The 13,777-nt window shown below is 44.7% G+C and overlaps 1 protein-coding gene across 2 annotated transcripts in view; it reads left to right on the forward strand.

The window, feature by feature from the left end:
- AIDA (axin interactor, dorsalization associated) overlaps positions 1-13,777 on the forward strand; it is an 84,787-nt gene that overhangs the window by 43,670 nt on the left and 27,340 nt on the right. For both annotated transcript variants that reach the window (XM_068279683.1, XM_068279682.1), the window contains exon 3: positions 5,767-5,820. In XM_068279683.1, coding sequence (XP_068135784.1) covers positions 5,767-5,820 — 54 coding nt within the window. The remainder of the gene's footprint in view (positions 1-5,766; positions 5,821-13,777) is intronic.

Raw genomic sequence — 13,777 nt, forward strand, 5'->3', positions numbered from 1 at the left:
ATGTTGCCTGTCGCCAGCACACGTGAGCGTGTGGGCGACAGGCCGGCGACAGCTCCTCGCCAGGTCCCTCTGCGTACACACGCGGAAGAGGGACCAGCGGCATGACGAAAGCTGTCGCCGACGTTCCTCCTCCCCCCGCCGGAAGCTCGCCGGAAGCTCTGTGTACCTCAATGGAGGTTGCTGTCGCTAGTCCGCGTACTCACGCGGACTAGCGACAGCTGCGGCGGAGTTGCGGCGACTGTCGCCAGGCGATTGAACTTTTCAATCGCCTAGCGACATCAGCGACGGGCGACAGTTCGGGGTGCGCGCCCGTTGCGGGCGACAGTTCGGGGTGCGCGCGGCCCATACTCACGGGCGACCTGCGCCGCGTGTTGAGGCAACAAAAGTCCCTCGTGAGTATGGGCCATAAAGGTTGTTAGCTAAGATAAGGATCCTTGTTTAACACCTGCTCACAGACCTGGGAGTTGGACTGACACAGAGGTATCGTAAATTCTTAGTTCACAAGTTCAGCTAGAATGGCTGAGAAAGTTTAAATATCATCCGCCTCATACCAATATAAGAAGTTGTTGTCCTTATTCAAACCGTTCTGCACAGCTTTGAACCAGTTTGTACATTTTGTTTCTGCTATTAATCGATCATTTGATGTTTTGAAGCCGCCCTTCAGGGCAGTGACACGAAGATCGTCCATGCTGTATCCGTTGGACCGAAAGTGTGTAGCAACTGGGAGTCCAGATTTGGTATCATTAATAGTGTGCCTGTGTCCATTCATACGTTTGCGCAGAGTTTGTCCAGTTTCTCCCACGTACATAACATTGGGGCATTTAGCACACATGATCAGATATACCAGATTGGTGGAACCACAGGAAAATGTACCTTGTACTCTGTACTCCTGTTGTGAACCTGGTATCGTTACCCTGTCAGTGGAGTAAATGTGTCTGCAGGTTCCACATATTTTTGGTCGGCAGCGTTTTGTTGAGGCCTATTCAAAGAACTCCTGACAATCATCTGATTTAGATTGTGTGGTTGCCGATATGACAAGAGTGGAGGTTTAGGGAATATCTTTCTCAGTCTGATCCCTGGTTAAAATGGGATGAAGTTCCTTAGCAATCCTCCTTAAAATTTCCAGGTGTGGGTTGTAGGCGACAACCAATGGAACACGGTCCTCTTTCTGATTTTGCTTATATTTCAGGAGTTCAGTCCTGGGGATGTTGCTGGCTTTCCTGATTTGGGCCTCAGCCATAGGAGGACTGTAACCTTGTTTAATGAAAGTGTTCTTAAAAGGGACACTTAAGTCAAACAAAAAAGAGTTTTACTCACCTGGGGCTTCCAATAGCCCGCTGCAGCTGTCCGATGCCCTCGCCATCTCCCTCCGATCCTCCTGGCCCCGCCGGCAGCCACTTCCTGTTTCGGTGACAGGAGCTGACAGGCTGGGTACGCGAGTGATTCTTCGTGTTCCTGGCCACAATAGCGCCATCTATGCTGCTATAGCATATATCATATACCATATAGCAGCATAGAGGGTGCTAATGTGTCTGGGAACGCGAAGAATCACTCGCGTCCCCAGCCTGTCAGCTCCTGTCACCGAAACAGGAAGTGGCTGCTGGCGGGGCCAGGAGGATCGGAGGGAGACAGCGAGGGCACCGGACAGCTGTGGGGGCTATTGGAAGCCCTAGGTAAGTCAAACAAAAAAAAAGTGTTTTACTCAAGTGTCCCTTTAAGGCGATCCAGGTGCTTGTCTCTGTCCATCCTGTCAAAACAAATCCGGTTGTACCTTTATAGCTTGGCTGTAAATTATAGAGTTCTTAATGTGCTTGGGATGAAAACTAACTAATATCTTAGGTATGTGGGATGGTCTGTAGGTTTACGATACACAGAGGTTTGTATGTTGTTACCCCTGATGTATATCGAGATGATCTTCGAGTCACTGCCCTGAAGGGTGGCTTCAAAACGTCAAATGATCGATCAATAGCAGAAACAAAATTTATAAATTTGTTCAAAGCTGTGCAGAACGGTTTGAATAAGGACAACAACTTCTTATATTGGTATGAGGCGGATGATATTTAAACTTTCTCAGCCATTCTAGCTGAACTTGTGAACTAAGAATTTACGATACCTCTGGGTCAATCCTAATCCCAGGTCTGTGAGCATGGCGTAAACAAGGATCCTTATCTTAGCTAACAACCTTTAACCCCATTTAGATGGTCTGTTTGAATTAAGGCATCTTAATGACATGTATTTATGCTTGAAAAAAAAATCTGTTTTCCCTTAAGGTGGCCATACACTGGTCAATGTGCCATTAGATCGACCAGCTGACAGATCCCTATCTGATCGAATCTGATCAGAGAGGGATCGTATGGCTGCCTTTACTGCAAACAGATTGTGAATCGATTTCAGCCTGAAACCGATTCACCATCTGCTGAGCTACTCCTGCCGCCTGTCCAACCCCCCCCCCCCCCCCCCCCCCCTTATACATTACCTGAGGCTGGCTCCCGGGCATCTTCTCCGCATTGCACGGCTCGGTTCCGGCTCTATCCCGGCGCTTCCTGTGTTACTCCGTGACCAGGAAGTTCAAATAGAGCGCCCTCTATTTGAACTTCCTGGTCACTGCAGTGACACAGGAAGCGCCGGGATGGATGGAGCCGGAACGGAGCCGGAACAGAGCCGTGCAGCACGGAGAAGACGCCCGGGAGCCAGTCTCAGGTAATGTATACTTGATCGGATCGGCCGCCGCTAGCGACGCGCACTTTACCCGCGGGCGATCGAGGGTAATTTCCCGCACGGCGCGATCGACGGACCGATCCGATTTCGGGAGGAAATCGGATCGGCGGCTGCGTTTACCGCGAACGATTGGCAGCAGATTCGATCCCAGGATCGAATCTGCTGTCGAAACGGCCGCGAATCGAGCCAGTGTATGGCCTGCTTTATGATGTTGCATGTATATAAGCTGTCTGTACCACCAGCCTGCAAACTAACATGATATAAGCCCGACGAAGGCTGCAAGGCCGAAAGCTTGCTTATTTTTATTCATTTGTAGTTAGCCAATAAATGGTATCATCCTGATTTAAAACTTCTTGCTTTTACTCATGGCTAACACGGTACAATACCCTACTGCTACTACTATTGATACAAAAATGAGAATTTAAAAGACATTTAAGCAGTCCTGTACTCAGAACTTCCTTTCTGCTCTAAAAGATATGCAACAGCATAATAACCTTTAATAAAAAACAAAACCAAAAACATTTATTTGTTACAGCTGATACAAATCCTAAAATAAATCTGCACTATTTCTACTTCCTGATGCATGGAAGCAGACATAGGGTTAACAAAGAAACAAAACAACAAACACAGAACATTTATATCGCGCTTTCTCAAAGCGCCAGAGCTGCAGCCACTAGGACGCACTGTATAGGCAGTAGCCGTGTTAGGGAGACTTGCCCAAGGTCTCCCACTGAATAGGTGCTGGCATACTGAACAGGCAGTAGGTTAACATCCTGTGTTTTCAAATGAGCTTATCTGCTATCTCTGCCGTGGCAGTCATGTGACCCAGGGGAGAGATCAGATTACAACTTGTGATTGGTCACAGATGAGGGGGAATGTAACAGCCTAAACTCTCTAAATACATACAGGGTACATTTCTGTATGTTTTCCTTCTGTCCTGTGCAAGTTCAGGTCCACTTTAAAACAAATCCATATAACGTCCATAGTGCACATGCCTGGCTGGCAAAACACGCCACTTATACAGGGAGTCCACTCATAATACACGCCACCTATGCAACGGGGATCAGAACTAAAGGCTGCCATACACTGGTCGATGATCGAATCTGATCAGAGAGGGATCTATTGGCTGCCCATACACTGCACACAGATTTTGATTCGATTTCAGCATGAAATCGGTTCACAACCTGTGGCGCTGCCTCTGCCTGCCTCCCCCGTACCCCCTCCCCCATTTGGGCTCCCCCGGCCAGCAGCAATGATATTACCTTACCGCCAGCACAAGTCCCTGGGTCCGTGCTGTCCTTTTCTCTGGCTGGTCACCTCCTCTTCACTTCCTGTCATGCGCTTTACTGTTTGAACTTCGGCTTCTCACAGGACGGGACAGGAAGTGAAGAGGAGATGGAGACGAAGGACATTTGGAGAAAGGGGCAGCATAGACTCGGACTCGCTCCAACGGGGCAAGTGAGATTATTTCTGCGTCAGTTGTTGCCGAATCGAATGCCGCTAATGATGCGGTCCAGACCCGCCGGCAATCTAGCAAAATTTTCCACCTGGACAGATCGACTGAACTGATCGATTTCGGATGGAAATTGGTCAACTGGTCAACATTTGTGTTAACGATTCCACAGCAGATTCAATCACAGTAAACAAATCTGCTGTCTATCGAAGGGAAATCGAGGTAGTGTATAGTTACCTTAAGAGTCCATATCTTCCCATATCTTCTGCTACCAATAAGACAAATTCCTCAGGCAAACCAGCAATAGAGAAACTTCCTGATATCCAGCAAAGTGCTAGACCGTCTCTTCCTTCAGTGGCCTTGTACATGGCTGCAATGTCCTATGAAGCCACACTTTAGTCACAAATAAACTTGCGCAGTCTGCATAGTGCTGAGTGCGGGAGAAACTGAATGTAACCGGGTAATGCTGGGCTATGGTAGTCTGTTCTATACTGTTCTTCATTCTTTGGGTGTCACATGGCCACACCTGACTGACCCATCCGCACGCTGAATCCAGAGAGGAGAGATGTTAGTTTGTACTGCAGTGGAAAGCACATCTGACCCATGAAACAGCCGTTGTGTGTGGCACTTTGCTTCTGTACATTGTTTACTTATCCTCGTTCCTAATTGAATTTACCTTGTTGAATTGTGGGATTAGTTCGGCTCTCATAGGCAGTTCAGGAAACATTGTCCAGTCTAGCCGCTAATATCAAGGCACAGCCAAAAGGGGCCCATACACTGGTTGATTTCAGCCATCGATTGGAAATCGATTCTATCGAATCAGCCGATCGATTGATTTGTGGCCAGTTTGGATCGATTTGATATGACAGGATGGAAAATCTAGGTCGATCTGCTGCTGGCAGATCGATGGCCCCATAGAGTGGCATTGGATCTAATGGTGCAATAATGCATTAAAGGTGGCCATACACTCGTTAGATTAGCAGCAGATAGATCATCAGGTAGATTTCTGATCTATCTGATGTGTTTAGGAACATTTTTTACTAGGAACAGATTTCCAATAGATTTTAGTTTGAAATCTATTGAAAAAAAATCGATCTGATGGCATTGTTTTTGCCATCAGATTTCAATTAGGGCCAATGCAAAATAAGCAATCTCAACAGATCAACCTAGATTTTCCAGCCTGCCAGATTGATTGAAATCAATCGAAATCGGCCGCAAATCGATCGATCGGCCAAAAATTGGCTCAGTGTATGGGCCCCTTTAGATTGATTTCCAAAAGATTTCGTTCTGAAATCTATTGGATATCTGTTCCTAGTGTGTGGCACACATCAGATTCCTGGCAGATGCGACCTGACAGGCATTTGACAGAAATCTATCTGATGGTCGAATCTTCTACAAATCTATAAGTGTATGGTCACCTAAAGATTGAGCACTGCACTGAGAAGTGCCTCAGATTAGGCCCAAGTGGTACTTTATCCAATTAATTGACTGACTGGTCACTGACACAGATCCAGTCCTTTTTAAGTTGTATTTTGAATTCACTTGAGTGTAAAATTATGTATCAGTTAATTTTCATTTTTTTTTCTTGTTTACAGAAAACCATTGGGAAAATTGCAACATGCCTAGAACTACGCAGCGCCGCCCTGCAGGTAATGCGCCTCGGCCAAGAGCCGGCTAGTGTGGGTACAAACTCTGTGCTTACTAAAGTGCTGATAATAACTGCACAAGAATGATGAGCGCTGAAAGAATTTACATTGAGAAGGAGGGGGCAAATTTACAAAGCAATAAGAAGAACCGGGATCCAAACACACTGAAGGTAGTTTAATATCAGTATAGGTGCAAAGCATCAGCTTAAAGTGGATCCGAGATAAACTTTTACTCATTGCATAATTGTGTTCCTTACATATAACTTATAGGGCATTCCTCAAGCCAAATGTTTTTGTTTTGTTTTAATACCCTAATAAACTAAACAAGCCTCGCCCACAGCTCCTCCAGTGCCTAGGCACTCTAAGACTCTTGTAGCAAGGTCTTATGGGAGCTCAGTCTGGGCAAGAGGAAGAGGAGGTGGTTACTAGCCAGAGATTTCAGAGACAGAGGGGAGGAGGAGGGGAGGGACATTTTTTTACAGGCTGAAGGCTGGAGATTCAGAGCTGTATGTAATGATCACAAGCAGGACATGGCCGATCTCATTGTATCACAGGAAGAAATCATCATAAACTGTTGAAGCTGTTTGCAGCTAGGTTTGCTGTGTAAACTATCTAAACTTTAGATAATATACAAGTTACTTGTTATAGTTAGTTTTTCATCTCAGATCCACTTTAAAGTGGGATAAAACTCTGACATAACATTCAATGAAAATGGTTTCCTACTTTTTATTACTCATACAGTTACCATATTTGCTTTTGTACACAAGTAATATTGTCTATTGCGCAAAAGGTGGATCAGCGCATCACCAGGCCGCTTCCAAATGGCCTACAATCAGAGGTGCGCTGAGCCCCCCCCCCCCCCCCCCCCCCAGAAACTGCAAACGAACCTTGAGCCCAAACAGAAGCTCTGCATATACACCAAAAGCATGGCTGCTAAAGGTGCGTACACACGTCAGATAAAAGTCTTTGGAAAATGAAAGATCACAGACCAATTTTACCCACTTTCATGTAGTATGAGAGCCATACCTACAGTCTATTCTATAGAGCTCAACTCCCCATCAGACAGAAATCTTTGCAAGATGCTGCACACAAAGATGCTGTACAGACACATAAGATCAGTATCTGCAAAAGATCTGTTCCTGCAAAAAATCCATTCCTGCTAAATGCATTCATAGTCTATGATATCTGCAGATCCCCATACACACCTTGTTTAACAGACATTCATCTGCAGATCTGAAGATCCAACCTGGTGGATCTGGTCTACAGATAATTGTCCGTTAAACAAGGTGTGTATGAGATCTGCAGATATCATAGACTATGAATGCATTTTGCAGGAACGGATCTTTTGCAGGAACTGATCTATTACAGATACTGATCTGTTGCATGTGTACAGCATCTGTGTGTGCAGCGCCTTGCAAAGATTTTTATCTGATGGGGAGTTCAGCTCCATAGAATAGACTGTGTACAGTATGGCTCTCATACTACATGGAAGGGGGTAAAATTGGTCTGTGATCTTTCATTTTCCAAAGACTTTTATCTGACGTGTGTACCCCCATTAAGTGGGAGCAGCTGACCAAAAATGAATTCAATTAGTACATGGCAAAGAAATGAACAGCGCATATGCATAGGTTAGGATTTAGTTAGAGTTTATCTGCTCTAAAAGCTGCCATTGCTTTTTATTGCATAGCTGCTGTGTTTATATACTAAAATCTGTCTAGTGATCACTTCTCAGCTGCACACATACAGTGGAGGAAATAATTATTTGACCCCTCACTGATTTTGTAAGTTTGTCCAATGACAAAGAAATGCAAAGTCTCAGAACAGTATCATTTCAATGGTAGGTTTATTTTAACAGTGGCAGATAGCACATCAAAAGGAAAATCGAAAAAATAACCTTAAATAAAAGATAGCAACTGATTTGCATTTCATTGAGTGAAATAAGTTTTTGAACCCTCTAACAATAAAAGACTTAATACTTAGTGGAAAAACCCTTGTTTGCAAGCACAGAGGTCAAACGTTTCTTGTAATTGATGACCAAGTTTGCACACATTTTAGGAGGAATGTTGGTCCACTCCTCTTTGCAGATCATCTCTGAATCCCTAAGGTTTCAAGGCTGTCTCTGTGCAACTCTGAGCTTGAGCTCCCTCCATAGGTTTTCTATTGGATTAAGGTCCGGAGACTGACTAGGCCACTCCATGACCTTAATGTGCTTCTTTTTGAGCCACTCCTTTGTTGCCTTTGCTGTATGTTTTGGGTCATTGTCGTGCTGGAACACCCATCCACGACCCAATTTAAGTTTCCTGGCAGAGGGAAGGAGGTTGTCGTTCAGGATTTCACGATACATGGCTCCGTCCATTTTTCCCGTTAATGCGATTAAGTTGTCCTGTGCCCTTAGCAGAAAAACACCCCCAAAGCAAAATGTTTCCACCCCCATGCTTGACGGTGGGGACGGTGTTTTGGGGGTCATAGGCAGCATTTTTCTTCCTCCAAACACAGCGAGTTGAGTTAATGCCAAAGAGCTCTATTTTGGTCTCATCAGTCCACAGCACCTTCTCCCAGTCACTCACAGAATCATTCAGGTGTTCATTGGCAAACTTCAGACGGGCCTGCACATGTGCCTTCTTGAGCAGGGGGACCTTGCGAGCCCTGCAGGATTTTAATCCATTGCGGTGTAATGTGTTTCCAATAGTTTTCTTGGTGACTGTGGTCCCTGCTAATTTGAGGTCATTCACTAACTCCTCCCGTGTAGTTCTAGGATGCTTTTTCACCTTTCTCAGAACCATTGACACCCCACGAGGTGAGATCTTGCGTGGAGCCCCAGAGCGAGGTCGATTGATGGTCATTTTGTGCTCCTTCCATTTTCGAACAATCGCACCAACAGTTGTCACCTTCTCTCCCAGCTTCTTGCTAATGGTTTTGTAGCCCATTCCAGCCTTGTGCAGGTCTACAATTTTATCTCTGACATCCTTGGACAGCTCTTTGGTCTTTCCCATGTTGGAGAGTTTGGAGTCTGCTTGATTGATTGATTCTGTGGACAGGTGTCTTTTATACAGGGGACTAGTTAAGACAGGTGTCCTTAATGAGGGTGACTAATTGAGTAGAAGTGTCTAACCACTCTGTGGGAGCCAGAACTCTTAAGGGCTGGAACCCACAAGAGCGTTTTTTGAGCATTTTGGCAGCGCTGCGATACGCTAGCGTTTTGCCAAAACGCTCAGCTGATAATGGATGGGGAAACTTCCACAGGAGCGTTTGCGTTTCCCAGAAACGCAAACGCAGGACCTGCAGCATTTTGGGAGCGTTAGCGCTTCAATGTAAAGTATTGAAACGCTAGCAGAAACGCTCAGCAAAACCTAAACTGAGCGGTTTTTCTAGCGTTTTGTGGTTCAGCACACTGTAATAAAATTAAAAATGATTCACAGGACCAATCAGGATAAAAACGCAAAACGCTACACAACCGCTGAGCAAAAAAATACACTGTTGCAAAACGCGACCGAAAACGCGCATGAATCCGCTTGCAAATCGCTCAGACAAAACGCTAGCGGTTGCGTTTTGCGTTTGCGGATTTCAGTGGGTTCCAGGCCTGAATGGTTGGTAGGGGTTCAAAAACTTATTTCACTCAATGAAATGCAAATCAGATGCTATCTTTTATTTAAGGTTATTTTTTCGATTTTCCTTTTGATGTGCTATCTGCCACTGTTAAAATAAACCTACCATTGAAATGATACTGTTCTGAGACTTTTCATTTCTTTGTCATTGGACAAACTTACAAAATCAGTGAGGGGTCAAATAATTATTTCCTCCACTGTACTAGAAGCAGAGAGAGCTGAGTTTCTGCACTTTGCTACTGTTTGCTAAATGTTTCTGACAGAGGAATGTAAACAAAAGATGTTATCATCTCTGAATGTGGACAGAAGCTGCCCACTGAAGCAAAGAACTTTTCACTAAAGAACAAAGTGCTGCGTTTAACTATTTAAATGCTGTTTTGCTACAAATTTTTTTTTTTTTTTTTTTTTTTTTTTTTTTTTTGTGTAGTAGATATTATGTTGTAAATGTTTTAGAGCAAAGAGAAAATGGCGAGTTTAATACCATTTAAAACTAAGGATCCTTGTGCACTCAGTTCTCCTGTGTAGAAAGTAAAGTATGTTTCTTAAGGTGGGTAATAGCTTTTCCCCTGTTTCCTGCTTATCTTATCTGACAATCTGAATCAGGTGACTCATGCTGCCAGCTCACATTTTCAGTCACGATAGACTATGCTTTGGAGGTAGGTATTGGCCATGAGGGTGAGACTTTACTTGCATTTGCACATTCTTTAGAGCCTGGCAGTATGAGTAACCTACCTCAGACTTTCAAATGAGGTGAGCAGGAAACGCAGGAAAAAAAAGCTATCTGTAGCTCTTTTGTTGCTGGATTATAAACTTTAATGGGCGTATGTTGCTTTATTGATTTAGGAAGCATTTTATTTTTTGCCTTGAGCTTTGCTTTAAAACATTTTAAAGCAAACCTGAACTAATTTCTGAACAAACATTTCTTTGTTACAGCTGAAATCTGCAGTGTTACTACTTCCTGCTTTCATGGAAGTAGATATAGGTTAACATCCTGTGTTTACAAATTAGTTGCTTTGCTGAGGGCTGCCTAGGCCAGTGGTCCTTAAACTACGGCCCGCGGGCCAAATGCGGCCTGCCGAGGCTTTTATCACTGCCCCCCCAAACACTAAAAGTATAACTTTATAGATGCTGCTCACTGCACCTTTAAATATTGGTGGCAGCACCCATCCACATACTGTAGAAACCAGTGAGCAGTAATTCTCTGGTTTCCAATTCTGCATCAGGTGACACTGCTGTCCAAATGGAAGGCAGGTTGTCACCTGGGTATGCTTCACTGTCTGGTGCACAAAGACGTTCTTCGGGCGCCACATGACTGAATGGTCCTGCCTGAGGAGGACTCCTCTGACGCCTCAGGCACAGCATGATGGGTGTGTCCCGCCTCAGCCAGCCAGCCTTACAGCAAGCAATGCAAACACTGCAGCATATTGTATAAATATTACATCTGACACATGAGCATTCCTGGCCACACTCATGATAGCTGAACTTGTGACACTTCATAGGCAGATGCACGGGCCATACTGCTGGCATCCGCTCTTAACTCTGTTTGTGTGTGAATCCCCTTCTTCCTGGATTAAAGCAGCAGGGACAGCTATACTACCCCAGGGAAAAAAACACATATATATATATGTAGATAAATACTTTGTATACTTACATAACACATGTATTGTACTGTCCATGTTTGATTTCAGTAAATTTTATATAGTAAATAAAGTGAAAACTGTTCCAGGCATTTTTCATCTTTTCTGCCTCAGACTGAAGCCAATCCTTGATGTCATTTCTTCCCTTACTCTATTTTTTTTTTTTTTTGTTCTCCCAGAAACTGCACTGTCATATCTAGCTTGCTTTGTAAACAGGTGAGCACAGCATAGATTGTATTTCAGCAGCTTCTGCAGAGGGGTGAGGTGTATTTCTCTTCTCAGCCTCGTGTCACACTGAACTGCTCTCAGCCAATCACTGATTGTACTCCCTTGTTTGTGTTATGGGAGCTGAGGCCTCTCCACATAAGGACATGTAAGCCTGCTTTTATCCATCACATTGTTGGGACCTACAAGTTTGCCTCACATTGGGACTGTGCACATTGGCTCATATTGAGTTCTATTGCTCCTATGGATGCTGCTGGCTTGTGATGGCGTCATCTATTTTATATCTCATGTGACATGGATGCACATGCTACTGTTTGCAGAATATAACTATTTCCCCAAGAGCTGCTGATATCCTGAAGAACTCTCTTATAGACAGCCTTTCGTTATCATGTGTGCAAACTGCATACCGACTTGCTTTGGATTAGTTTTCCAAGCGGTAACATGTAAATTGTGAAAAGCAGGGGAGAAAGGATTGAGCCCTGGGGCACCCAATACTTAAAGGGATACTTAAAGAGAACCTGTACTGAGTAAAATTATTTAAAATAAACACATGAGGTAACTTAAAATGAACATTACATAGTTACCTTGCCATCAGTTCCTCTCAGAAGCTCACCATTTTCTTCTTACAGTGTTCCCTTCCAGTTCTGACAACATTTTGGCAGAACTGAAATATATCAGTTGCTGTCAGTTATAGATCAGTTGCTGTCAGTTACAGCTGAGAGGAGAACTGATATGTCTGTTTCCCTATGGCTCAAGTGGGTGATGTTACAGTTAAACTGTGTGCTGACCAGGAAGCTGTTATGGGGTAATGGCTATTTTCAAAATGGAGGACTGAGAATTCCATTCATCACAGTGGACAAACAGGACGCAGGAGAGGTAAAATAGATTGAAGAGTAGGCTACACAGGAGGTAAGTATGACTTGTGTATGTTTATTTGTCTTTTAATTTTCAGTTCAGGTTTTCTTTAAGTGAAAATAAAAAAATGATTTTTACTCACCTGGGGCTTCCCTCAGCCCCCTGCAGCTGTCCGGTGCCCTCGCAGCCTCGCTCCGATCCTTCTGTCCCTGCCGGCGGCTACTTCCGGGTTCGGCGACAGCCGCCGACAGGCAAGTGATTCTTCGCGTTCCCAGCCACAATATATCGCCCCCTATGCTGCTAGTGCCTTCTTGTCGCAATAGCAGCATAGGGGGCGATATATTGTGGCTGGGAACGCGAAGAATCACTCGCGTTCCCAGCCTGTCGGCGGCTATCGCCGAACCCGGAAGTAGCCGCCGGCGGGGACAGAAGGATCGGAGCGAGGCTGCGAGGGCACCGGACAGCTGCAGGGGGCTGAGGGAATCCCCAGGTGAGTAAAAATATTTTTTTTATTTTCACTTAAGTATCCCTTTAAAGGGAATCCGAGGTGAGTGATATGGAGGCTGCCATATTTATCTCCTTGTAAACCATGCCAATTGCCTGGTAGCCCTGTTGATCTTCTGGCATAAGTAGCATCCGAGTCAAAACCATAGAACATGCATATGGCTAATCTGGTAAAACCCGAGTCAGCTGAGCCAGAGTACCCGGTCTGCTGCATGCATGTTATATTCCGAACAGATGTATAGCGCTTTTCTCCTGTCGGACTCAAAGCGCTCATGAGCAGCAGCCACTGGGACAAGCATCAAGAGGCCACCCTGCAGTATCAGGGAGTCTTGCTTTGGACTTCTCACTGAAAATGAATAAATAGGTATGCGATTCATCCAACACCAACCCACTTTTGCTTCTTATATTAAATTAAAGTACAACTTAATTCCAGCATTGTTCGTCAGGTTCCCTTGAAGGCAGCCACGGACGTAGAATTCGACACTGCGGATGCTGGGCCAGCAAGCACCTCAGACTGACCCTACTGACACTGCAGACTGTTGTCCGCTGAAACTGTCCTGTTTTTACCGACCTCCTTCAGCTGGCAGTGTTCCCATGGAAACCTGAAACGCCCCTAATTGTCATCCAGAAAATAATCTATGGCAGCAGAACAGGTTTTTGGCGGAGAGAGGTCATTTGTTCAGCAGATGGTCTGCCGGAATGACTGATATTGGCAACTTCAGCTTATCAATTTATTGTCTGTGAGGAATTCAAGTCCATTGTGCTACAAAACTCCAGCCATAATTTTTTTTTTTTTAGATTTGCTTATAGACCAGGGGAGGGAAGAGGTGGGGAGGGATAAAGCCAGTGTCAGATTTTTGTGCTGTCTTTGTTTCTGCAGAAAAAAAGAGACAAAACAGGAGTTAAAGGGACTCCGAGCAGTGCAGAAACTATGGAAAGATGCACATCATTTTAAAGCTCTCTTTCTCCTCTTTCCAATGATATATAAACCGCCACCCTATGCCTTTTAGTTCTCGCTATTTTCGCGATTGAAATTGCCGCGGCCGCGATTTCGATCGCGAAAATACAGAAAACGGCGTAGGGCAACAATTTAGGTGTCGTCAGAAAGAGGAGAAAGAGAGCTTTAAAATGATA

The sequence above is a fragment of the Hyperolius riggenbachi genome, chromosome 4 (genome assembly GCF_040937935.1).
Source record: "Hyperolius riggenbachi isolate aHypRig1 chromosome 4, aHypRig1.pri, whole genome shotgun sequence".
NCBI classification, from domain to species: Eukaryota; Metazoa; Chordata; class Amphibia; order Anura; family Hyperoliidae; genus Hyperolius; species Hyperolius riggenbachi.